This window comes from Macaca fascicularis, chromosome 11 (genome assembly GCF_037993035.2).
Source record: "Macaca fascicularis isolate 582-1 chromosome 11, T2T-MFA8v1.1".
NCBI lineage: Eukaryota > Metazoa > Chordata > Mammalia > Primates > Cercopithecidae > Macaca > Macaca fascicularis.
In genome coordinates, this window is record NC_088385.1 from 108797448 (window position 1) to 108824223 (window position 26776).

Below are 26776 nucleotides of genomic sequence, written 5' to 3' on the forward strand. Positions count from 1 at the left end.
CCCACAAGGGGCTCACAGACTACTGAGGAGACAAATATGAAGCAAATAATTAAAATACATCACGTGAAAAAAATACAACCAACATATGAACAAAAAAAATGGTTTAACTTGGTATAGACTTTTAGTATAATTAGTAAACCAGAAGCCAAACTAGTCAAATTAATATTTTCAAATCTTATTTTTGCAAAATTGTCATAAAAAAGTTTACTGAAATGAAGTTTTGCACGATATCGGTTTGTGAAACTCATTGTATTTACCTCCACTAACAAATGAATTTTATCTCTTACTGTTACCTAGATATTTTTAAAATACACCAAGAAGAGGCCTTATAAAAAACGGATTTGAAATGCTAGAAAGTCATAAAAGGTGAAAAGAATGTTTTTGTTTTTGTTTTGAGACAGGGTCTTGCTCTGTCACCCAGGCTGGAGTGCAGTGGCGTCATCAAGGTTCACTGCAGCCTTGACGTACTGAGCCTAGGCTCAAGCGATCCTCCTATCTCAGTCTCCTGAGCAGCCGGGACTATAGGTGCACATCACTATGCCTGGCTAATTTTTGGATTTTTTTGTAGAGACAGGGTTTCACCACATTGCCCAGGTTGGTCTCAAACTCCTGGGCTCAAGCAATCTGCCTGCTTCTGCCTCCAAAAATGCTGGGATTCAGGCCTGAGCCAGGCCAAGAATGTTATTTTTTTTAAAAAAATAGCTGCCAGGCCATTTTAAAAACTTGCTCCTTTCTTGAGGAGCAATTGGCAGTATGTACCAAAGAAACAAAGAAATAAATGTTCATGCCTATTTATCTGGTTAATTCCACTACAAGAAACACATGCCAAGGAAATTATCATAGATCCACCCAAAGGCTTCTGTATGATAATCACCATTATTACTGATAAAAATAAAAATTAAATGATCTAATGTTTAGATCATTAAACATGATCTAAAACTTAAACAGGAAATTGAGTAAATAATTATGGTACATTCATATAAATATGATAAAGCTATTAAAAATCACATTTTCAAACAATCATTTAAAACACAGTAACTTAATTATCTCAGTCAATAAATATTATGTGGCATCATTCTAGACACAGCAATGACCAAAACAAAGTTTCTTCCTTTGTGGAGCATTACAAAGTAGTCAAGGGATAAAGTGTTTGATAAAATATTATACTAAAAAAGCAACAATCAAAACTATCAGTCTGGAGCTTGACATCACGAAATGGTGGAACAGGCTGCTACAATTTTTCTTTCCCCATGTAAACATAGACAAGCCAAAACTGCCAGAATAATAACAAAAAGCAAAAAGACAAATACTGTATGATTCCATTATATAAAACATCCAGAACAGGCAAATCCATAGAAACAGAAAGTAGATTAGAGGCAACCAGGAGCTAAAGGAAGAGATGAATGAGGAATTTAATGGTTACAAAGTTCCTGTTTGGGGCTATGAAAAAGTTTTCGAAATAGACAGCGGTGATGGTTGCACAACTTTGTATATGTAACTAACGCCACTGAGTTATACAACTAAAAATAGCTAAAATGGCAAATTTTATGTTATATATGTTTAACCACAATAATTTAAAAGAAAAGTAAATCACTACAATACCCTCCCTGCTAAAAAAATAAAGGAGCATTATGAACAACTCTATCTCCACGGATATTATAATTTGTATGAAATGGACCAACTCCTTGAAACATACGATCCAAAACTCAAAAAAGAAAAGGTCATCTGAATAGCGCTGTATCTGTAAAAAATTTTGAATCAATAATTAATAAACTTCCAAAATAGAAAGCCCCAAACCCAGATGGCTTCACTGGTGAATTTTACCAAACATTTAAGGGGAAAAAAATGATACCACTCCTCTACAATCTCTTCTAGAAAATAGAAGCAGAGGGAACACTTCCTAATTCATTCTGAGGGCACAATTACCCTAATACCAAAACAAGGCAAAGACATTACAAGAAAGGAAACTTATAAACCAATCTCTCATGAACACAGATATGAAAACCCTCAATAAAATATTATCAAAATTGGCCAGGCACGGTGGCTCACGCCTGTAATCCCAGCACTTTGGGAGGCTGAGGCGGGTGGATCACAAGGTCAGGAGATCGAGACCACGGTGAAACCCCGTCTCTACTAAAAATACAAAAAATTAGCCGGGCGCAATGGCGGGCGCCTGTAGTCCCAGCTACTCAGGAGGCTGAGGCAGGAGAATGGCGTGAACCCAGGAGGCGGAGCTTGCAGCGAGCTGAGATCGCGCCACTGCACTCCAGCCTGGGTGACAGAGCGAGACTCCGTCTCAAAAAAAAAAAAAAAAAAAAATATCAAATCAAATCCAACAATATATAAAAAGAATTATTTACCACAACCAAGTGGGATTCATCCCAGGTATACAAGCCTGGTTTAACAATCAAAAATCAATTAATAAAATCCTTCACATCAACAAGGTAAAAAAGAAAAATTGTATGACCATACCAATAGATGCAGAAAAAGCATTTGACAATCCAACATTAATTTATGATAAAAGCTTTCAGCAAACTAGGAATACAGGAGAACGTCCTCAATTTGATAAAGAACATCCACAAAAAAAGTTTCACCTAATATTATACTTAGTGATGAGAAACTACATGCTTTCCTCCTAAAACCAGGAACAAGACAAGAGTGGATTCCTCCCCCCATCACCATTCTTATTCAAAATGGTACCTGAAGTCCTAGCTGATGCAGTAACACAAAAAAAAGGAAATAAAAGGTAAACAGATTGAGAAGGATGAAATAAAACTGTCTTGGTTTGAGTAGAAGAAAAAAAATAAAACTGTCTTTGTTCACAGATGACATGATTGTCTATGTAGAAAATCCCAAAGAATCAACAACAAAAAAAATCTGAAACAAATAAGCAAATATAGTAAGACTGCAGGATTCAAAGTTAACGTACAGGGCCAGCACGGTGGCTCACACCTGTAATCCCAACACTTTTGGAGGCCCAGGCTGGTGGATCACCTGAGGTCAAGAGTTCAAGACCAGCCTGGCCAACATGGTGAAACTCCATCTCTACTAAAAATACAAAAATTAGCCAGGTGTGGTGGCACACACTTGTAGTCCCAGCTACTCAGTAGACGGAGGCACGATAGCACCACTGTACTCTAGCTTGTGCAACAGTAAGACTCTCTCTCAAAAAGCAAACAAATAAAAACAAAGTTAACACACAAAAGTCAAGTTCTTTCCTATAACCAACAATGGACAATTGGAATTTAAAACTAAAAAACACGATACAATTTAGGTTAGCACCCCCAGCTAAAAAAGAAAACCAAGAAATGCATAGGCATTACTCTAACAAAATATGTATGAATATGTATGAAATCTTTGTGAAGAAAACTACAGAAAGCCAATGAAAACAATCTAAGAAGATCTAAATGAAATTCCATGTTCATAGACAGGAAGGCTCGATATTGTTAAGATGTCAGTTCTTCCCAATTTGACTAACAGATTCAATGCAAACTCAAAATTTCAGCAAGTTATTTTGTGGATATAGACAAACTGACTCTAAAGTTACATGGCTGGGCATGGTGGCTCATGCCTGTAATCCCAACACTTTAGGAGGTCAAGGAGGGAGGACTGCTTGAGCCCAGGAGTTTGAGACCAGCCTGGGCAACAAAGTGAGACCCATCTCTACAAAAAAAAAAAAAATTAAAAAAAAAAAAAGCTGGGCATAGTGGCAGGCACCTGTGGACCCAGCTACTCAGGAAGCTGAGGTGAGAGGAACACTTGAACTCAGGAGGTGGAGGCTGCAGTGAGTCGTTGTTTGGGCCACTGTACTCCAGCCTGGATGACAGAGCAAGATCTCATCTCCAAAACAACGAAAATATAGGTGACCTTGGATTTGATGGTAACTTTTTGGATACAACACCAAAAGTACAATCCATAGGTGAGAAAAAGACTGATCAGTTGTACTAATTAAAAACTTCTGGCTGGGCATGGTGGCTCATGTCTGTAAACCCAGCACTTTGGGAGGCTGAGGTGAGTGGATCACCTGGGGTTGGGAGTTCGAGACCAGCCTGGTCAACATGGAGAAACCCCATCTTTCTACTAAAAATACAAAATTAGCTGGGCGTGGTGGCGCATGCCTGTAACCCCAGCTACTTGGGAGGCCGAGGAAGGAGAATCGCCTGAACCCAGGAGACGGAGGTTGCAGTGAGCCGAGAAATCACCACTGCACTCCAGCCTGGGCAATAAGAGTGAAACTCCATCTAAAAAAACTTCTGCTCTGCTCTGGGAGACACTGTTAAAAGAATGAAAAGATAACTATTGACTGAGAAAAAATATTTGTAAGACACATATCTGATAAGGGACTGGTATCCAAAATGTACAAAGAATTCTTAAAATTCAACAATAAGGAAACAAACAACCCAATTAAAAACTGGGCAAAAAAAATCTGAAGATACCCAACCAAAGAAAACATACAGATGGTAAACAAGTATATAAAATGATGCTCAACATCACATGTCATTAGGGAATAACAAATTAAGACAGCAATGAGATACCACTACACACGTAATGGAATGGCTAAAATCCAAAACACTGACAACACCAAGTCAGGAAAGGTGAAGCAACAGGAATTCTCATTGGTTGTTGGTGGGAATTCAAATGGTGCAGCCACTTTGGAAGACAGTTTGGCAGTGTCTCACAAAGCTAAACATAGACTTAGCACAGTCATGTCTCTAGGTATTTACCTAATTGAGTTGAAAAATTATGTCCATATAAAAATGTGCACATAAATGTATACAGGAGCTTTACTCATAATTGCACCAAATTGGAAGCAATCAAGAGTCTTTCAAAAGGTGAATGGCACCAGACAATGGAATATTATTCAGTGCTGCAAAGAAAAGATCCAAGTCATGAAAAGACATAGAGGAAACTTAAATGAGTATTACTAAGGGAAAGAAGCAAACTAAAAAGGCTACATATTATGTGATTCCGAGAAATGACATTCTGGAAAAGGCCTGACTACAGACACAGCAGAAAGATCAGTGGTTGCCAGTGGGGAGGAAGGAGAAGATGGGAATGAATAGGTGAAGCACAGAGCAAGAACAATTGTAGGGCAGTGAAACTATTCTGTACAATACTATAGTGGTAGACACAGCACATTATGCTTTTGTCAAAACCCACAGAACTGTATAAAATGAAGAATGAATCCTAATGTAATCTATGTACGTTAGTTAATAAAAAATCTGTCAATATTGATTTGCCAACTGTAACAAACGTAACACACTGATGCAAGATGTTTTTAGGGGAAACAGGCCAGGTATGGTGATTCACACCTGTAATCCCAGTGCTTTGGGAGGCCAAGGCAGGAGAATCCCTTCAGACCAGGAGTTCAATATAGTGCGACTCAGTCTCTACGAAAAAAAAAAAAAAAAAAGTGTGGTCTGTGTCTGTACACCTAGCTACTTGGGAGGCTGAAGGAAGGAAGATCGCTTGAATCCAGGAGTTCAAGGCTGCAGTGAGCTGACTGTACAACTGCACTCCAGCCTGGGCAACAGAGCAAGACCCAGTCTCTAAAAATAATAATAAGTAAATAAACCAAGCCTATTAAAAAAATATGGAAAACTATTTAGGGGAGAAGGGGTATATGGGAATTTCCTGTATCTTCCATATAATTTTTCCGTAAACCTAAAACTGCTCTAAAATGTAAAGTCTACTCCAACTTCATATATACACACATACATATATATAAACTAAATTCACATTCTTTCTTTTAAGCTCAAATTTAGAAACTGCTCACCAGGGGTGACCTTTCCATATTTAGATAGTAGAAAAAAATATTTCTGTGCTCAGCTTACTTCTAGGTGCCAGCTTTCCAGGGGCCGAAAATACAGTGGTGAACAAGACAGAAAGGCCCCTGCTCCCACAGAACCTACATTTTAAAGGAGAGAGGTAAGAAATCATATATATCAACATACAATTTCAGATTGGTACTCAAAGTATTATTTTTAAAAAAAGGAAAAATAGGGGAATGTGATAAAGCAGGACTTGGGGAAAGAGGCTGCTTTAGGACAGGTGGTGGGGAAGGCCCAAGTGAAGTGTTACAGCTGAGACCTATGTGACAAGAAAGCCTGTCAGCAGATGATCTGGGGGGAGTGCTCCCCCGCTCATGGAACAGGCAGTACAAAGCTCCTAAGACAAGAAAAGTTGAATGCCTTCAAAGACAAAGACGGTGACTGCAGCAGTTCTAAGCTAACACCTCAGAAGCGTTTGCCAGTATCTAGAGGATCTCTCGGCCTCTGCCTTTGCCTTGAGAAGAAAATGACCAGGTTTGTTTGCTGGTCCCTGGAGGATGAGGGACCCGTGGAGCAGAGCCAACCAAGTCCAACCCCAATCAGTTAACCAATGACCTGCACATCCAGAGAGCAAGTAATTGCCACTGTAAATCAAGGACTGGAAATCTTTCTCTGTAAAAGACCAAATAGCAACATCTTAGACTTTGCAGGCCATATAGTTTCTGTCTCAGCTATTTAATTCGGCCACTGTAATGTGAAAAGAGCCACAGACAGCATGTAAATAAATGCACATGGCTGTGTTCCAATGAAACTTAAATTACAAAAACTGACATTTAAATTTCACATAATTTTTTTTTCTTTTTTACTCTATCCCTGTGGATTAGTCTGTTCTCACATTGCTATAAAGAACTACCAAGATTGAGTAATTTTTAATTAAAAGAGGTTTAACTGACTCACAGTTCTGCAGGATGTACAGAAAGCACTGCTGGGAGGCCTCAGGAAACTTATAATCATGGCAGAAGGCAAAGGGGAAGCTGGCACATCATCTTACATGGCCAGAGGGAAGGAGGAAGAGAGCAAAGGGGGAGGTGCTACACACTCTTTTTTTTTTTTTTGAGATGGAGTCTCGCTATGTCACCCAGGCTGGAGTGCAGTGGTGAGATCACAGCCCACTGCAACCTCCGCCTCCTGGGTTCAAGTGATTCTCCTGCCTCAGATTCCGGAGGAGCTGGGATTACAGGTGTCTGCCACCACACCCAACTAATTTTTGTATTTTTAGTAGAGACAGGGTTTCACCATGTTGGCTGGGCTGGCCTTGAACTCCTGACCTCAGGTGATCTACCCACCTCGGCCTCCCAAAGGGCTGGGATTACAGGTTGAGCCACCGCACCCGGCCAGTGCTACACACTTTTAAACAACCAGATCTCGGGCAGAGCGTGGTGGCTCACACCTGTAATCCCAGCACTTTGGAAGGCCAAGGCGGGCAGATCACTTGAGGCCAGGAGTTTGAGACCAGCCTGGCTAACATGGTGAAGCCCTGTCTCTACTAAAAAAAATGCTGGGATGCTGGACATGGTAGCGTGTGCCTGTAATCCTAGCTACTTGGGAGGCTGAGGCAGAAGAACTACTTGAACTCAGGAGGCAGAGTTTGCAGTCATCTGACATCACGCCATTGCACTCCAGCCTGGGCAACAGAGTGAGACCTTGTCTCAAAACAAATAAAATAAAATAAAAATAACCAGATCTGAGAATTCACTCACTATCACAAGAACAGCAAAGGGGAAATCCCCTCCATGATCCAATCACTTCCCACCATGCCTCTTCTCCCACTTTGGGGATGACAATTCAACATGAGATTTGGTCAGGGACACAAATCCAAACTGTATCACCTTGCCAAAGCAAGGCCTCAAAAAATTAGCAAAAAACTCAAACTTGGGCTGGGCACAGTGGCTCATGCATGTAATCTTAACATTTTCAGAAGCTGAGGTGCGAGGAATGCTTGAGTCCACGAGTTCAAGACCAGCTTGGGCAACATAGTGAGACCCCCCCCTCTCCGATCTCTACAAAAAAATGAAAAAAAAATCATCTGGGCTTGGTGGCACACACCTGTGGTCTCAGCTACTCAGGAAGCTGAGGCAGGAGGATCTTGAGCCCAGGAGGCTGAGGCTGCAGTGAGCTGTGTTCACACCACTGAACTCCAACCTGGGTGACAGAGTGAGACCCTGTCTCAAAAATAAAACAAAAAAATCAGAGTTGTTCCTCTCCATGAAAATATTTATTTTTGTTTGTAGAGATGGGGGTCTTACTATGTTGCTCAGGCAGGAGCACAGTAGCACAATCTCGGCTTACTGAAGTGTCAACCTCCCAGACTTAAGCAATCCTCCCACCTTAGCCTCTGAGTAGCTGGGACTACAAACATGCGCCACCATGCTGAGCTAAGTGGTTTTTTTGGTTTCGTTTTTTTGTTTTTTGTTTTTTGCTTTTTTTTGGTAGAGATGGGGTCTCACTATGTTGCCCAGGCTGGTCTTGAACTCCTGAACTCAAGTGATCCTCCCACCTCAGCCTCCCAAATTGCTGGGATTACAGGCATGAGCCACCACACCCAGCCCCATGGAAATCTTAGTATGAGGCAAAAGATTTATGAAATCCAAAGAGAAACCAGAGTATGAATTTCATATAATTTTCATGTTGTTGTGAAATGTTAATTTTTAAAAACCACTCAAAAATGTAAAAGCCATTATTAAATTACAGCCCACACAAAAACAGGTGGAGTCTGCTGCTCTCATTTTAAGCCAGCAATTTTGGGGATAGTTTTTTACAAGACATTTTCGTAGAAATAGTTACACGATACACACTGGTTACCTGATACAGGCTCTTCAGAGAAGTGGGTAGGGTGCTACATTTAGGGACATATATAAGACATTGAAAGGAGTCTGGATTTTCTATTATGTGCAACGGACATGATATAATCTGATTCACATTTTAAAAATGTACTCTGGTTGCAGTCTGGATAATCGATTATAATGGAGCAAGAGTGTTAAGAGATGACAGTGGCTTATATTTGTATTTGCATGATAGAGATACCATATATTTCTTTTTTTTAACATATGTTTCTTGTTAAATACTAGCAGCAGCAGTAGTCAAACTTTTTGGTCTCAGGACCCCTTTAAACTCTTAAAATTATTGAGGACTGGCTGGGTGTGGTGGCTCACACCTCTAAACTCAGCACTTTGTGAGGCCAAGGCAGGAAGATCACTTGAGCTCAAGAGTTCAGGCCGGGCACGGTGGCTCACACCTGTAAGCCCAGCATTTTGGGAGGTCGAGGCGGGCAGATCATGAGGTCAGGAGTTCAAGACCAGCCTGGCCAATATGGTGAAATCCCATCTCTACTGAAAATACAAAAATTAGCCAGGCGTGGTGGCATGTACCTGTAGTCCCAGCTACTTGGGAGGCTGAGGCAGAAGAATCATTTGAACCCGGGAGGCAGAGGTTGCAGTGAGCCGAGATTGCACTGCTGCACTCCAGTCTGGGCAACAGAGCGAGACTCCATCTCAAAAAAAAAAAACAAAAAAAGAGTTCAAGACCAGCTGGGCAACATGATGAAACACAATCTCTACAAAAAAATACAAAAATTAGCCAGGTATGGTGGCATGAGCCTGTAGTCCCAGCTACCGGCAAGGCTGGGGCAGGAGAATCACTTGAACACAGGAGGCAAAGGCTGCAGTGAGCTGAAATTGAGCCATTGCACTCCAGCCTGGGCAACGAGAGTAAAACCCCGTCTCAAAAAAATAAAAAATTATTGAGGACTCCAAACAGCTTTGAAAAATGTATGTGGATTATATTTATTGATATCTACTGTATTAAAATTAAAACTGAGGAAAAATTTAGGTGCTCATTTAGGCTGGACACGGTGGCTCACACCTGTAATTCCAGCACTTTGGGAGGCCGAGGCGGGCAGATCACTTGAGGTCAGAGGTTCGAGACCAGTCTGGCCAACATGGTGAAACCCTGTCTCTACTGAAAATACAAAAATTAGCCAGCTGTGGTGGCAGGCGCCTGCAATCCCAGTTACTTGTGAGACTGAGGCAGGAGAATTGTTTGAACCTGGGAGGCGGAGGTTGCAGTGAGCCGGGACCATGCCACTGCACTCTAGCCGGGGCAAAAGAGCAAGACTCCATCTCATAAATAAAAGAGTATTTATTTAATACTCATGTAAAAATAAATAAACCCATTACAGGTTAACATTATTTCTCATAAATAATAACTATATTTTCAAAAATTAAAAAATGTGAGAAATGGTACTTAGTAATTTTTAAAAATCTCTTTAATGTCTATTTAATAGAAGACAATGTCTGTTCTGCATCAGTCTGTTGCAATGTCACATGTCCTATAGGCCTCAAGAAAACTCCACTGTGCTCTCATGAGAGAATGTGAGTAAAAGGCAAATAATGTCCTAATATTATTACATAACTAGGTTTGACCTTAAGGATAACTGAAAAGGATCTTGGCGCCCCAGGAGTCCCCAAACTATACTTTGAAAACTGCTGGCAGCATAATAACTTACTTTTTTAAATTTTTTATTTTTTTATTGAGACGGGGTCTCATTTCATTGTCCAGGCTGGAATGCAGTGGTGTGATCTCAGGCTCACTGCAACCTCTGCCTCCCAGGCTCAAGCAGTCCTCCCACCTCAGCCTCCCAAGTAGTTGGGACTACAGGGGCATGCCACTATGCTGGCTAATTTTTGTATTTTTTTGTAGAGATGGGGTTTCACCATGTTGCCTAGGCTGGTCTCCCACCTTGGTCTCCCAAAATGCTGGGATTACAGGCATAAGCCACCATGCCCGGCCCATAATAGCTCACTGCCAAATGCTAGACTGTAAGTGATTTTGAAGAACTCTGACGTAAGTTATTCTACCCTCTATATTATAAAGAAACAAAGAGACTTGTCCAAAGCCAAACAATAAGGCAGCAATAAACAATGCTAGCTGGATGTGGTGGTGTACACCTGTAGTACCAGCTACTCAGGAGGCTGACATCAGAGGATTGCTTAAGCCCAGGACTTTGAGGCTACAGTTTGCTATGATCATGTCTGTGAATAGCCATTGCACTCCAGCCTGGGCAACAAAGCAAGACCCTGTTCCAGAAAAAAAAAAAAAAAGCCTCTCTCTAAAAACAAAGACACTTTCCTTTCAGGTCTTTGTACAGTTATAAAAGTCAATATTTAATGCTCACTGATTCTGCTCCCAAATAGGAAAAGCAATCCTGAAAGACTGCAAAAAGAACTAAGCTTGAGGCATCACACCACCTGACTTCAAAGTATACCACAGAGCTACAGAAACTAAAACAGCATGGTGATGCTATAAAACAGACACAAAGATCAACAGAACAGAATACAGAACTCAGAAATAAATCCGCAGATTTACAGCAAACTAATTTCTGACAAAAGTGCCAAGAACATACAGTGGGGAAAGGACAGTCTCTTCAATACATGATGCTGGGAAAACAGGATTTCCATATGCAGAAGAATGAAACTGGACCCCTATCTCTCACCATATACAAAACTCAAATCAAAATGGATTAAAGACTTAAATCTAAGACCTGAAACTATGAAACTACTAGAAGAAAATAACTGGGGAAATTCAGGACAATCGTCTGGGCAAAGATTTCTTGAGTAAGACCTAAAGAGAATACACAGCCAAAGATAAACAGACAAATGGAATTACATGAAGCTAAAAAGCTTCTGCACAGTAAAGGAAACAATCAACAAAATGAAGAGACTACCTACAGAATGAGAAAAATTATTTGTAAACTATTCATTTGACAAGGATTTAATAATCAGAATATATAAGAAACTCAAACAACACAACGGCATTAAAAAAACCCAAATAATCTGATTTTAATATTGGCGAAACATCAGAATAGACACTTCTCAAAAGAAGACACATGTAAGTGGCCATAGGTATATTAAAAAATGCTCAACATTACAAGTCATCAGGGAAATATGTAATTAAAACCACAGTGAGACATCTCACCTTAATCAAACTGGCTACTATCAAAAAGACAGAAAAAAGAAACGCTAGCAAGGACATGGTGAAAAGGCAATGCTTGTACTCTGTTAGTGGGAATGTAAATTAGTATAGCCACTATGGAAAACACTTTGAAGATTCCTCAAAAAACTAAAAATAGAATGACTATATGATATAGCAATCCCACTACTGGGTATAAACCCAAAAGAAAGGAAATCAGTATATGGAAGAGATACCTACACTCCCATGTTTATTTCAGCACTATTCACAATGGCCAAGATTTGGAAGCAACCTAAGTGTCCATCAATGGATGAATGGATAAAGAAAATAGTATACACACACAATGGGATATTATTCAGCCATAAATAAGAACAAAATCCTATAATTTGCAGCAACATGGATGGAACCAGAGGATACGATGTTAAGTAAAATAAGCCAGGCACGGAAAAACAAATTTCATTCACATTTCTCACTCATATGTGGGAGCTAAAAAACTGATCTCATGGAGGTAGAGAATAGAATGGTGGTTACCAGAGTATGGAAAGGGTAGTGGGGGCAGTGGGGATGAAGAGTGATTGGCTAATAGGTACAAAAATACAGTTAGATAGTCCTAGTGTTCGACAGCACAATAGGGCAACTGAAAAATAGTTTATTGTATATTTCAAAATAGCTAAAAATGAAGATCTGGAATGTTCCCAACACAAAGAAATGAAACATGGTTGAGATTATGGATATTCCAATTACCCAGATGTTATCATTCCCTTTTTTTTTTTTTTTTGAGACAGGGTCTCACTCTGTCACCCAGGGTGGAGCAGTGGCACAATCATGGCTCAAGGTAGCCTCAATCTCCTGGGCTCCAGTGATCCTCCTACCTCAGCCTCCAGAGTAGCTGGGACTACAGGCATGTGCCACCACACCTAGCTAAGTTTTGTATTTTTTTGTAGAGATACGGTTTCGTCATGTTGCCCAGGCTGGCCTTGAACACCTGAGTTCAAGCAATCCACCCATCTAAGCCTCTCAAAGTGCTGGGATTCAGGTGTGAGCCACTGCACCCAGCCTGATCATGACACATTGTATGCATGTATAAAACTATCACATGTACTCCATAAATGTGCATAACTATTGTACAGCCATAAAAATTAAAAATTGGCTGAGCGCGGTGGCTCAAGCCTGTAATCCCAGCACTCTGGGAGGCCGAGACGGGCGGATCACGAGGTCAGGAGATCGAGACCATCCTGGCTAACCCGGTGAAACCCCGTCTCTAAAAAAAAATACAAAAAACTAGCCGGGCAAGGTGGCAGGCGCCTGTAGTCCCAGCTACTCGGGAGGCTGAGACAGGAGAATGGCGTAAACCCGGGAGGCGGAGCTTGCAGTGAGCTGAGATCCGGCCACTGCACTCCAGCCTGGGCAACAGAGCGAGACTCCGTCTCAAAAAAAAAAAAAAAAAATTAAAAATTAAAAGTAATTAATTTTTTAAATAGCTTACTAGCTAGCCAAGGTGACACATGCCTACAATCCCAGCTATGGGGAGTCTGAGGTGGGAGGATCACTTGAGCCCAGGAGTTCAAGACCAGCCTGGGGAACACAGTGAGATCCTGTCCCAAAAAATAAAAATATAAAAAAAACTTGTAGATTCTGAAGCATTATACTTGATGTGGGAGTTTCACCCTGTCTCCTGTTGCCCGTTTTCTCCCACCTGCAATTCATCCTCCACATTACCTCTGGAGCAACTGTTCTAAGCACAGATTTGATTTCATCACTCTTCCTTAAAATCCTTTCATGGTCCCCATTTACTTCAGGATGAATTCACATTTCTTAGCACCACCCAGCAGGCGAGTCCTAAACTGGCCCCTGCCTGCCTCTTCAGCTTCATTCCCCTGTCACTTCAAAGATGCTACAGCCCTTTAGAACTATTTTTATTCTTAGCAGTTAATAATGTCTCATATCCATACCTTTACACCAATGGCATCTTTCCCTTAAAAAACAAAACAAACAAACAAAAACACTCCCCGTCCTTTACTCAGCCATCTCCTTCCAGACCAAGCTCAGGTGTCACACCATCTGAGAAAGTGTGCCTGACACCCACACCTACCTCTTCAACTGCATTCATCACATTAAGTTTGCCTATTTGCTTGTCCATCTCCCTGTCTGGACCATGAGTTGTTCCAGAGCAGAAAGCAACCTAAATATCTTTGTGCGTCTTTTTTTTTTTTTTTTTTTTTTTGAGACAGAGTCTCACTCTGTCACCCAGGCTGGAGTGCAGTGGCACGATCTCAGCTCGCTGCAACCTCCACCTCCCAGGTTCAAGTGATTCTCCTGCCTTAGCCTCCCGAGTAGCTGGGATTATAGGCACCTGCCACCACACAACTAATTTTTGTGTTTTTAGTAGAGACAAGGTTTCACCATGTTGGCCAGGCTGGTCTCAAACTCCTGACTTCAGGTGATCCACCCACCTCGGACTCCCAAAGTGTTGGGATTACAGGCCTGTGCAACCATGCCCAGCTCTCTGTGTCTTTAGTCAGCAGTAGAGATCCTGGCTGATATAGGTTGGTTGTGTCCCTACCCAAATCTCATTTTGAATTGTAGCTCCCATAATCCCCATGTGTCATGGGAGGGACCTAGTGGGAGCTAAGCAAATCATGGGAGCAGGCTTTTCCCAAGCTGTTCCTGTGATAGTGAGTAAGTCTCACAAGAGCTGATGGGAAAGGGCAGTTCCAAGAGGGCATCTGCACATGTTCTCTTGACTGCCACCATGTAAGACGTGCCTTTGCTCCCCCTTCCCCTTTCACCATGATTGTAAGGCATCCCCAGCCACGTGGAACTGTGAGTACCTTAAACCTCTTTTTTCTCTTTTTTTTTTTTTTCAGACAGAGTCTCGCTTTTGTCACCCAGGCTGGAGTGCAATGACACGATCTTGGCTCACTGCAACCTCTACCTCCTGGGTTCAAGCAGTTCTCCTGCCTCAGCCTCCCAAGTAGCTGGGATTACAGGTGTCCACCACCACACTTGGCTAATTTTTGTATTTTTAGTAGAGACAAGTTTTCACCATGTTGGCCAGACTGGTCTTGAATTCCTGACCTCAGGTGATCCGCCTGCCTCGGCCTCCCAAAGTGCTGGGATTACAGGCATGAGCCACGGTGTCTGACCTAAGCCTCCTTTTCTTTATAAACTACTCAGTCTCAGGTATTTCTTCGCAGCAGTATGAAATGGACTAATACACTGGCCCAGAGTGAACACCTCCATAAGCCTGTCACATGAACAACTTCTGAAAATTTGCTTTAGAAGCATTATCAAATTTGGAATTAATGAGAGACAGAAATGAAGTGAGAAAATGAAGGGGGAAAAAAGGTGTATCAAAGGAAAAAGATAAACTAGAATCCTAAAAAATGAAGCAATTTTGGGAAGTAATCTTAAAGTGGGCAACATGGTTTTTAGTCTGATCGTAGAATGAGTTTCACTCCCTGAATGGGTGTGACCTGGTCTTTCTGAAAGATCACTTTTTCCTGTTTAATTTAGTACACACATGAATCACACATAGGCTGACTAATCAACTGCTAAAGATTCTGCATCTGTATCACAAGATGAGAACCATCTAAAGAACGACAGAAATTTTAAAAAGATATATCATGAATATATATAATCTATTATAGATACACCTGTTATATTTTAGAAATAACTGGAGAAAGCCTACATATATTAGTATACAGTACAAGCTATATTAAATAAAGCACTTGCTCCCTCTGATTTCGTAGCAATCATAACAAAGCACACCAAGGTAAAGAAATCACTGTGAGTTCTTCTATTCTGTATTTAAGGAAAGATTAACAGGCATAAGCCCACAGGGTGGTCTCCTGTCCTGTCTTCATGAGCACTGTGGCCACATGGACAACAATCCTGAGATGGGACAGCTGGCACTTAATTAGCTGAATATCTAGCACCAGGCTCTATACAAGATGTCTTATATACATTAGGCACCTCACTTAAACCACTCTTCCTAAGTTCAGTCACAATCAGCAACAAAAATAAATTTTGATGCTTGTAAGTATTCATTCAACAAATATTCACGGAAGACCTACAAGTAGGGTCTGTGAGAGCAAATGAACTTGTCTATCTCACTTACTTTTGTATCCCAAGATGTTAGTGGAGTGCCTAGCACATAATGGAAGATAAGGACTGGAGGATTTTGCCTCCTAGGCCTCTTGAATCTGTCCATTTCTCTTCCTATGTCCTTCCACTGACCTAGTCCCAGGCCAGACCTGCAGACTAACTGCCCTGCAGTCATTCTTGCCCCTTCTAATTCTGGATTTCTCAACTTCAGCGCTATCGACATTTTGGGCTGGATGTTCTTTGTTGTAGGGGCTGTCCTGTGCACTATAGATGTTTGGCAGGATCCCTGGCTTCTACCCACTAAATGCCAGTAGCAGCAACCCCATGCCATGCCCCAGTTGTATCAACCAACAATGTTTCTAGACATGTGGCAAAATCGCACCTAGCTAAGAACCACTGTCCTAGAGCTGCCTTGACCTCCTGTCCTCAGTCTCAACAATTCTTACCATTTACTGTTGAACTCAAACAGCATCAAGCAAGAAAGCATCTCCCGGCTGGGCGCAGTGGCTCACACCTGTAATCCCAGCACTTTAGGAGGCTGACGTGGATGGATCACCTGAGTCAGGGGTTCAAGACCAGCCTGGCCAACACAGTGAAACCCCATCTCTACTAAAAATTTAAGAAGTCGCTGGGCATGGCAGTGCAAGCCTGTAATCCCAGCTACTCAGGAGCCTGAGGCAGGAGAATCACTTGAACCCAGGAGGTGGAGGTTGCAGTGAGCCGAAATCACAGCCACTGCACTCCAGACTGGGTGACAGAGCGAGACTCCATCTCAAAAATAAAAGAAAAAAAAAAAAAAGCAAGCATCTCCTGATCCCCTGCCACCAGACCAAACTGATTCTCACTGCTGGTCTCTTCCACAACGATGCTCTATTTCTTTGCAGCAATTCTCACAATAGTAATGAAGTAGCAGTTAACGTCTGACTGCACCACCAGAATATAAGCTCCTTGTCAGCAAGAGCTGAGTCTGCTTTGTTCACTGCTGGATCCCGAGGGGCCTGGCACAGTACTCAAAAATTAACTACTAACTGAATGAATGAGGCGGTACTCTGCCAGGGCACAGGGATTTGAAGATAAGGAAGATTCCAGCTTTGTGACCAGGATGCTGAGCACAGAAATAGCAAATAAGTTTCATCTCCCAGGCAAGCTCAATTAACTGGTACCCAAATTGAGAAGCTGTGCATGTAAAAATAAATTTCTTCTGAGGCAGCAAAATACAAGATACCACATTCCAAAGTGAAATGTTGGGCCGAGTTTCTTAAGGAAGAGTTGCAAACTCATCCAAATCATGGTAGAAAGGTCCAAGAGGTGGCGATCAGAGGAGGTTTTCACAGGCAGCTGGCATTCTGTGACTCCTGCTCCACCTCATTCAAGGGGGAGCAGTGGAAGTCCGTTTCCCACTTCCTTACGCCCAAGAAAAGGGCTCAACAAAATTACCAAGAGAACTCACTATGGGTCCATGAAGTTGGGCGGGTACCATGTCTGTGTAACACCTGAAAAATATAAAGGGCTGGCCGGCTAAGCTCTGAGGACAAGACAGAAGTTGTCACTCTGCTGGAATCAGCCCACCCTCCCCTAGTCTGAGCAAAGAGTGTGGGCCACACACAACGGAGAACCAGCAGAAGGTCACCCTGGGCCTACTCACTGGGCAAAAGAGGCTGAAAGGAGAAGCTCCCATTATTATCAGATTCTTAGGATCTATGGAAGGAATAAGCAACCAAACAGAATGAAGAGGCATTTGGTCTCATCAGGGGAAAAGCGAGTGACCACTCCTGAGCACGGTGGTGGCTGTGGTCTCTGAAGGACGCCCCTTGAAAACACTCAGGAGAGAATAAGCTCTGACACCTGCAAATCCCAGAGAGCTCCTGCACTCATTCAGGAAGAAGTTTCCTGTCCTCATTTCCTTCCTTTCTTCCACGTGCTCCAACACAGGAGGGATCAGAAACAGGTTACAGAGCAGAAAGAGAAGCATCAAGTGAGGAAAAGTGAGAAGATGCCCCCTGTGGCCACCCTCCCTTCCTCAACTGCAGGCTTTCTGCCTGCAGCAGGCCTGTACTGGGAGAGGGAACTTAGGCTTTAAGTTGTTATGCTTTAGGACGGAAGACTCTAATTGCTGAATTCACATTCTGTTCTATAGTGTGAAGTGACCACAGAAGTCTCAGGCCCACCTGAATTTTCATCCAGGGGCAGGAGTGCAAGACAACAGAAAGAGCCAGTGGAAGATAAAGAATAAAGGGATTGGCTACACATCCCACAAGGTGTGCTTGTTCAACATGACAATTACAGCCAGCTGCCTACCCAGCATCACTTATCGATTCTTCTTCCATAAAAGTACCTATCCCTACATAACAAATGTATGTAGACCAGCCCCCGGATTCAGAGGTAGGTCAGATTGGTCTAAAAGTAACCCCTTTCTCCTTTCAACAGATTTGCTTAAGAATGGCTCTATAAGCATAACTGCGACCAACACCAGGAAAGGATTGCTGAGGTCCTGGGTCAAGTTATTCCTCCATCTTCTGAGAGTCCTCCCAAAAGCAGCAGGAACACCAAACTGTTAGAGAAATTATTCTGAAACTATGTCTGGGCTTAGGAAGGGAAAAGTGCCAGGATGAACAAGGCCGAGTCTTAGGAAGGCAGGAGGCCATGTATGCGGTGTAGGCAGCTGGTAGGAAGTGTAGTTCTAGAGCTTGTTGGAGAGGCAGCAGGCATGGTTAAGGCCAGGCGCGGAGGCTCACATCTGTAATCCCAGCACTTTGGGAGGCCAAGACGGGTAAACCACTTGAGGTCAGGAGTTTGAGACCAGCCTGGCCAACATGCTGTAACTCCGTCTCTACTAAAATTACAAAAACTAGCCAGGTGTTGTGGTGGGTGCCTGTAATCCCAGCTACTCAGGAGGCTGACACAAGAGAATCACTTGAACCCAGGAGGTGGAGGTTGCAGTGAGCTGAGATTGCGCCACTGCACTCCAGCCTGGGCGACAGAACGAGACTCTGTCTCAAAAAAAAAAAGGTCAGGTTAAGTTTTTCTCTCACAATGTGATAAAATTCTTTAACAAAATGAACAATATTTAGATCTCAAGAGAAAGACCAAATGCAATTATCAAATCACCATATTAAGTTAAAGGTATATATTTGATCATTACTGAAAGATTTATAAGGGCACACTTGGGCTGTGTTTAACAAAGCTCCATATTAATATATCCATGCAAGAAAACAAGTTTCACAGATAATTAACCAGATATTAAAAACAGAAATAACCCACTTTACAACTTCTAGAGTAAGGTAAAGGGCTAACAGCTATCACAGACACAATGTCAACAGTAAAGTCAGGGAAAGGAAATGAGTTTTGACTAAAGCCAGTGTCTTCAAGACATCTGTTGTTCCCGCTCTTCTTTGGGTAACAGCCTCGTGATTATCTTCTGGGGCTCTCCTCTCAGTTCATGTGGTTCAGCTAAGACTGATAGCCCCACCCACTCCCCTATTTCTGGAGATGATCCCAGTGGTTAACAAGGGTATAACAAGGACACTTATTTCTCTGGCTAGGCAGCCCTGAGTCTAGTTGGCACTAATGAGAAAGAAAAGCTTTCTGCTGCAGTTACTGAACTGGTAGAACAGAAGCTGGGGTTGCCAGCAGCAATCTTTGTTCTCGTATGAGGAGAGCATGCTGAGAAGTAAACTAAAAGAGGGGAAGGCAGAGGTGAGGAACAGGGACAAAAAGAGATTCCTGGTGACATCATTTGAGCACCTCGATTCACTCCTGCCAGAAACTTTACCATATATATTTTTGTTGTTGTTGTTAATCTTTTTGTTTTTTGTTTGAGACAGAGCCTCACTCGTCGCCCAAGCTGGAGTGCAGTGGCACAATCTTGGCTCACTGGAACCTCTGCCTCTGGGGTTCAAGCAATTCTCCTGCCTCAGCCTACCAAGTAGCTGGGACTACAGGCACGCACCACCACGCCCAGTTAATTTTTGTATTTTTAGTAGAGACACGGTTTCACCATGTTGGCCAGGCTGGTTTCGAACTCGCCTTGGCCTCCCAAAGTGCTGGGATTACACATGTGAGCCACCACACCTGGCCTCATCCTGTATTTTTCAACTATCCCAGTTAATAAACTGGCTAATAATAAACTAGTTAATAAGCTAGGTCTGAGTTGGGAGTCTGTCACTTGCAACCTAGTGCTGTTAACTAATTCCAGCAGCAATGTTAAACCACCAGTAATTCAAAAAGAAAAAGCAATCACAAACTTTTCTGACATTACCAACTTTATGCTAAAATTACTCCCACTACTTTCTAAAATAATCTTTCCTTGTCTCTCCTCTGTTTAAACTCCTACTTGTCCATGAAGCCTCCCTAAAGCTCATGCCTCCCTGTAAAGGTCTTGGAACTGTCCCAAGGATGTTTCAACCCACAACATTCTTCTGTCTTCTGACTTTCTAAGCAATTGTTGTGTGCCAACTCAGGCATTCAATTGCTTATTCCCCTGTGTTGTTATTCAGTCCTCATACATGTATCTCGGCCTCATCTCAACTAAAGGATAGCCAAAGGCATGAGCTATAATTGTTTGTATCTCTGACAGCATTTTCCACTGTACATTCTAACAACAGCATCTTCCACTGTATATTCTAACAACAGCATCTTCCACTGTACATTCTAACAACAGCATCTTCCACTGTACAGTCTAACAACAGGTCTCAGGTTTTTAGAGAAAGTTACCAGAGCAGGAATGACTCTCAAAGCATGAAAATGTTCAAGTTATAATCAGATCAATCACATTTGAGAAATAAAAGGCAACTATAAACACTGCATCAGAGCAAAAAATTTACCTTTACTTGAAATAAATTTGAAAGGGTGTCAGTTAAGATCAACCCAATTCATCGATCCATTCATTCGTGCACCCGTCAAGTATTTATTCAGCATCTACTGGGTACCAATCACTTTCTAGTTGCTAAGAATACAGCAGAGAATAAGACAAGGTCCCTACTTTGATAGTTAGCTGGACTATGTATCTCTCTCAAACCCCTCAAAAGAAAGAGACCTTTTAAAAAGGCTCTGTGTGGCCACTGGCATTTTCTCTCTGGTATAAAATCCATTACACTGTAATTCATGCTTCTCATGTGAAGCATCTAATAAATATATATTCACAGAACATTAAAGCTAAAATGAGGCCCTTAGAAATACAGTCTCATAGTTTTTAAACTTTTTTTTTTGAGAGGGAGTCTCGCTCTGTCGCCCAGGCTGGAGTGCAGTGGCGCGATCTCAGCTCACTGCAAGCTCCGCCTCCCGGGTTTACGCCATTCTCCTGCCTCAGCCTCAAGAGTACCGGCACCTGCCACCACACCCAGCTAATTTTTTGTATTCTTTAGTAGAGATGGGTTTCACAGTGTTAGCCAGGATGGTCTCGATCTCCTGACCTCGTGATCCTCCCGCCTTGGCCTCCCAGAGTGTTGGGATTACAGGCGTGAGCCACCGCGCCCAGCCTTCAACATTTTTTAAACAATGAAACTTTCCCCATCCCCTGAAAAAGAAGTTTACACAAAACAGATAAGAGGGGCTACTCCCAACCCACAAGGTGGCTGGCAGTAACTCAGTTTGGGAACCACCGAGAAGCAGGCCAGACAGTCCCTGACTCTCAGGCCAGGCCTCTTTCTAATTCATCTATTTGTTGCCTTTGGCCAAGAACACACTCAAATATATCTGTTTAATGAGTGAACTAATCAAATACAAACATGATAACTAATTTCTTGAAATAAGGCCAGTATGAGACACTGGTCACCACTGAGGCTGAACACAACTTGAGCTAGACCCAGTTTTCAATTCTCCTTTTCACAGAAAATAACTCATTGATTCAAAACGGCAACAGAAAACAGGAAAGCAAAAGGGAGCAGAGAGGTCAGGAAAACATTACTATTCATTACCAGCAGATTCTATGTGAACCTATTTTGCTTCTTTATGTAAGTTAATTCTTGGATATTTGTTTCCATATTTGGATATTTGTTTTCATACTTAGTGCGCAAAGGAAGTGATATGCTATACATATACCATATCCCCACACAGATACACACATACACAGTGATCTACAATCCTCTATTAGTAATCCTGAAATCCAAAATGCTCTGAATACTGGAAGGGCTTTTAACTTTTTGTTTCTCATTTTTATTTATTTTATTTTGTTTTTCTGATTTTTAATTTTTTTTTTTTCCCAAAATAGACCAGTACTAACTAGAGATCTTTTTGTACCGTATTTGGCAACTAAACTTGACCTGCCCTGTACTTATTTGGTGGCAAAATGACCTAAACTGACTTGAGGCTATGTATAGTCTGTATTTTCCTGAGTGTGAGGAATTGTGGACTTGGCATACAAATGGTTCGATTAAATAATGATGGCCCTGAAATAAATTTTAACTCAAAAGCACGTTTTAAAATCTATATAGTAGCAACTAACAGAGAACAAACTATTTAAAAATTGGAAGTTTCTAAGCTAAAAAACATCTTAAGAGCAGTCAATCTAGTAACCCCATTTGTGGAGCTAACAAACTTACAACAGTCTGATACCTGCTACCTACAGCCCAAGGCAATGCATTTTTGTGACCACTAGTCCCCATTCTGAGGGCTCTCCCTGTAGGAGTTTTTTTTGTTTGTTTGTTGAGACAGGGTCAACCAGGCTGGAGTGCGTGGCACAATCATAGGCACTGTACTTCAAACTCCTGGGCTCAAGCAACACTCCTGCCGCAGCCTCCTGAGTAGCTGGGACTACAGGCATGTGCCACCACACCTAGCTAACTTTTTTTATGTATTTATTTTTGAGACAAGGTTTCACTCTGTCACCCAGACTGAAGTGCAATGGTGTAATCACGGCTCATGCAGCCTCAACCACCAGGGCTCAAGTAATCCTCCCACATCAGTCTCCCAAGCAGCTGGGACTACTCTACCTTTTTTGTAGAGACAGGGTTTCACCATGTTGCCCCGGCTATTCTCAAACTCCTGAGCTCAAGCAATTCTCCTGCCTCAGCCTGCCAAAGTGCTGGGATTACAGGTGTGAGCCACCACGCCCAGCCTTTGTTTTTATTTTTTATTTTTTTGTAGAGACAGAGTCTCCTTTGTTTCCCAGGCTAGTCCAACTGCAGGCTTCAAGCAATCCTTCAGCCTTAGTCTCCCAAAGTCCTGGGATTAGAGGCGTGAGCCACCTCACCCAGCTTGTTTTTGTTTGATACTTCCTTCCCTCAATTCTACTTGTCAAAGTTTGGATGAGTACAGAAAAGGCTTATCAAAATACAGCATCAAATACCTGTTATATTGAGAGGAGGAGAAGAAGATAACAAATTTACAGTTAATGATCTTCTGAGGGCCAGGCACGGTGGCTCACATCTATAATCCCAGCATTTTGGGAGGCCAAGGCAGGCGGATCACCTAAGGTCCAGAATTTGAGACCAGCCTGGCCAACATGGTGAAACCCCATCTCTACTAAAAATATAAAAAAATTAGCCTGGCATGGTGGCGGTCGCCTGTAAACCCAGCTACTCGAGAGGGTGGGGCAGGGAAAATGACTTGAACCTAGAAAGTGGAGGTTGCAGTGATCTGAGATCACCCCACTGCACTCCAGCCTGGGCAACAGAGTGAGACAGAGTGAGATAGAATCTCAAAACAAAAAATAACGATCTTCTTAGTCCAAAAGGACTTACAATTAGTGAGCTTACAATCCATTACAATTAGTGAGATTATTAACAAGTTGGTAATATTAACTATATGATCAAAGTATTCTGATTCAAGGATATATTTCAAAATAAGGTTTAAGGACATAAATAGTTGATAATAGCAGCAGTAGCCATGACCATTTAATGAGGGTTGTTATGTAGTAAGATCTGTGTGAGGTGCTTTACATACAGGTCTTACTTAATCCTCATTATCAACCCTGCAAGGAAGGTATTCTTGCCTCCATTTCAAAGATGAGGAAGCTCAGAGAGCTTCCCAAGATCAGACAAGGAACAGCCTGGGCTGTTTGAGAAACCATAAAAAGGGGTGCTTGAGAGCACAGCTTGGGCCGGTCGTGGTGGCTCACGCCTGTAATCCCATGGGAGGCCAAAGCGAGCGAATCACGAGGTCGGGAGTTCGAGACCAGTCTGGCCAACATAGTGAAACCCCGACTCTACTAAAAATACAAAAAATGAGCCAGGTGTGGTGGTGTGCGCCTGTAATCCCAGCTACTCAGGACGCTGAGAGAGGAGACTCATGTGAACCCAGGAGGCAGAGGCTGCAGTGAGCCGAGATTGTGCCATTGCACTCCAGCTTGGGTGACAGTGTAAGACTCCGTCTCAAAAAAAAAAAAAAAAAAAAAAAAAAAAGCACAGCTCAGAGCCAGCCTGCCTTGGTTTGAAGCCCAGCTCTGCTGGGCTTAAGTTAGCTGGATTAAGTTATGCAAATGCCTCCATTTCATCACCTATAAAATGAGTATAATAATAGTACCTATCTCACAGGGGTGATGTTGAGGATTAAATTAGTTAATATTTGTAAAGCAATTAAGAGAGTGCCTGACACCTGTTAAGACCAATATACGTATTAGCTATTATTATGATCATTATCAACTGGAGCCAGCATTCAAGCCCAAATCTGCCTAATCATGCAGCTCCTCTTTACCACTATGCCTTACAAGTTAACCACAGACCAGCTGCCTGCACCTCTCATGGCACCTGTTGGCACTGTCTGCCTCTCATTTCTCTTGTCTGTTCCAAACCTTATGATCTGTGGCCATTTCAATACTACAACAAAATGTCTCTCTTTTGGTAAACAGCCAGGCATGGAATGAAAGCAAAAGGAAAAGGATATAAAATGAAAAATTCAGGCCAGGTGCGGTGGCTTACGCCTGTAATCCCAACACTTTGGGAGGCCGAGGCAGGCAGATCACTTGGAGTCAGGAGTTTGAGACCAGCCTGGCCAACATAGTGAAACCAGATCTCTACTAAAAATACAAAAATTAGCTGGGCATGGTGGTACGCGCCTGTAGTCCCAGCTACTTGGGAGGCTGAGGCAGAAGAATTTCTTGAACCTGGGAGGTAGAGGTTGCAGTGAGCCGAGATCGAGCCACTGCACTCCAGCCTGGGGAACAGCGCAAGGATCTGTCTCAAAAAATAAAGTAAAATGAAAAATTCTAACACCTGATGCCTTTAAGTCACCTTCACACTGCATGGGACTTAATAAACAGTTAACTCAAAATTAATCAAGGCCAAAAAAATCACACAAAAGCAATAAGGCACCTAACTACACACAGATACATTAAGTTGCAACACATGAAACCAAGACGAGCAAGTGCTATGATATTCAGTAGATAGTCCACACTTACAAATCTGGAGCTTTCTCACCCTTATGGTAAGACATTTTTTCCCAGCCTCCAGAACCAAGAACTACTAAAAAAGTACATGCTCTGAATTCATGCCATATAATTTAGCCATTAAACAAATACTTGCACTGCATACTCTGGCAGTACCTGGCACTGTGCTTGGGCCAGGGTTACAGTATTTAGACAGACAGAACCTTCTCTTATGGAGCTTACAATCCAGGATGGGTAAAGACTTCAAGCAAATGTATACTATGGCATTTCTAAAAACTACTGTTAATTTTAAAACCTTTTGTAACATCCTACCAAAAAAAAGAAAAGAAAAGAAAAAAATTAAAACTGAGAGACAGATTTCAAACCACTCGAAAATACAGCTTTTCTCCCAGTTGCTAAAAGTGGCATTCTTGGGCCAGGTGCGGCAGCTCACGCCTGTAACCCCAGCACTTTGGGAAGCCAACAAGGAAGGATCACTAGAGCCCATGAGTTCCAAATCAACCTGGGCAACATAGGGAGGCCTCCGTCTCTATTTTTAAAAAAGGTGGGCGGGGGGGGCAATATCTAAAATCACATACATGCCTTCTTTCAGTTCTGACTTTCGCATAGTCTGTACACGTTTATGATAAAGAATACTGTATTTGGCCGGGCGCGGTGGCTCACGCCTGTAATCCCAGCACTCTGGGACGCCGAGGCAGGGAGATCGCCTGAGCTCAGGAATTCGAGACCAGCCTAGGCAACATGGCAAAACCCCATCTCCAATAATGAAAAAAAAATACAGTATTGGGGCATCGCGGGGCACGGCGAGGGCAGCGCAGGGTCGAGGCGCCCGGTCCAGGCGGCGGCGCCGCTACTCACCTCTCCGAACTGGAAAGCGGAGACGATGGTGACAACGACGCCCACGAAGCAGACGTAGAGCCCATACCTGTGAGACAGGCAGGTATAGGTCTGTCTCTGCAGGAGCTTGAGCAGCATCACCTCGGCCGCCGCCACGCCACGCCCCGAGGAGCCTGAGCCGCCGCCGCCGCCTCAGCTAGCCGCCATTCAGGGGCCCCGGTCGGGCCGCCGCGCGCAGGTCACAGCCTCCGGGCGCCGCTCATTGCAGCTCCGGCGACGGACACCCGCTCGGCTCCGCGCCGCGGCCGCCGCTTCCGGGAGCCGGGGGCCCACGCCCTCGGCGCGGCGGAGGCGGACCTGCGGCCGGCAGGGCGGCCGGCGCCGCCCGGGTCTGGCCGGGCGAGAGGCGGCGGCGGAGGGGTCTCCAGCGCCACCTGGAGGACGGAGGGGCATGGGGCAGGCGCGCGCCCTCCTCATCTGCGCATGCGCAGCGGGCCCTGAGGGCTTGGCTGGGCTGGGAGGGGCGGAGCTGAGCTGGCTGAGCCGGGATCCACTTACCCGGTTGGGCAGGCGACCAAGAGAAAACTGCCCCCTGTGTCGAGACTGTGCCATAGACGGTACTATAATGCCATGAATATTTTTGTGCATAAAACCTTCTCTGCATTTAGCATTCTCTGCAGAGTGCTAAAAGGAGATGTTGTATGTGGCTCCT

General features: G+C 43.0%; 1 protein-coding gene across 2 annotated transcripts in view; it reads right to left on the bottom strand.

The window, feature by feature from the left end:
• GNPTAB (N-acetylglucosamine-1-phosphate transferase subunits alpha and beta) overlaps positions 1–26457 on the bottom strand; it is an 87636-nt gene extending 61179 nt beyond the window's left edge. For both annotated transcript variants that reach the window (XM_074007621.1, XM_005572019.5), the window contains exon 1: positions 26086–26457. Coding sequence is in view for 1 of the 2 variants with exons in the window: in XM_005572019.5 (XP_005572076.3) it covers positions 26086–26202 (117 nt within the window). In the remaining variant the exon portion in view is untranslated. The remainder of the gene's footprint in view (positions 1–26085) is intronic.
• Between the last annotated feature and the right edge of the window lie 319 nt (positions 26458–26776).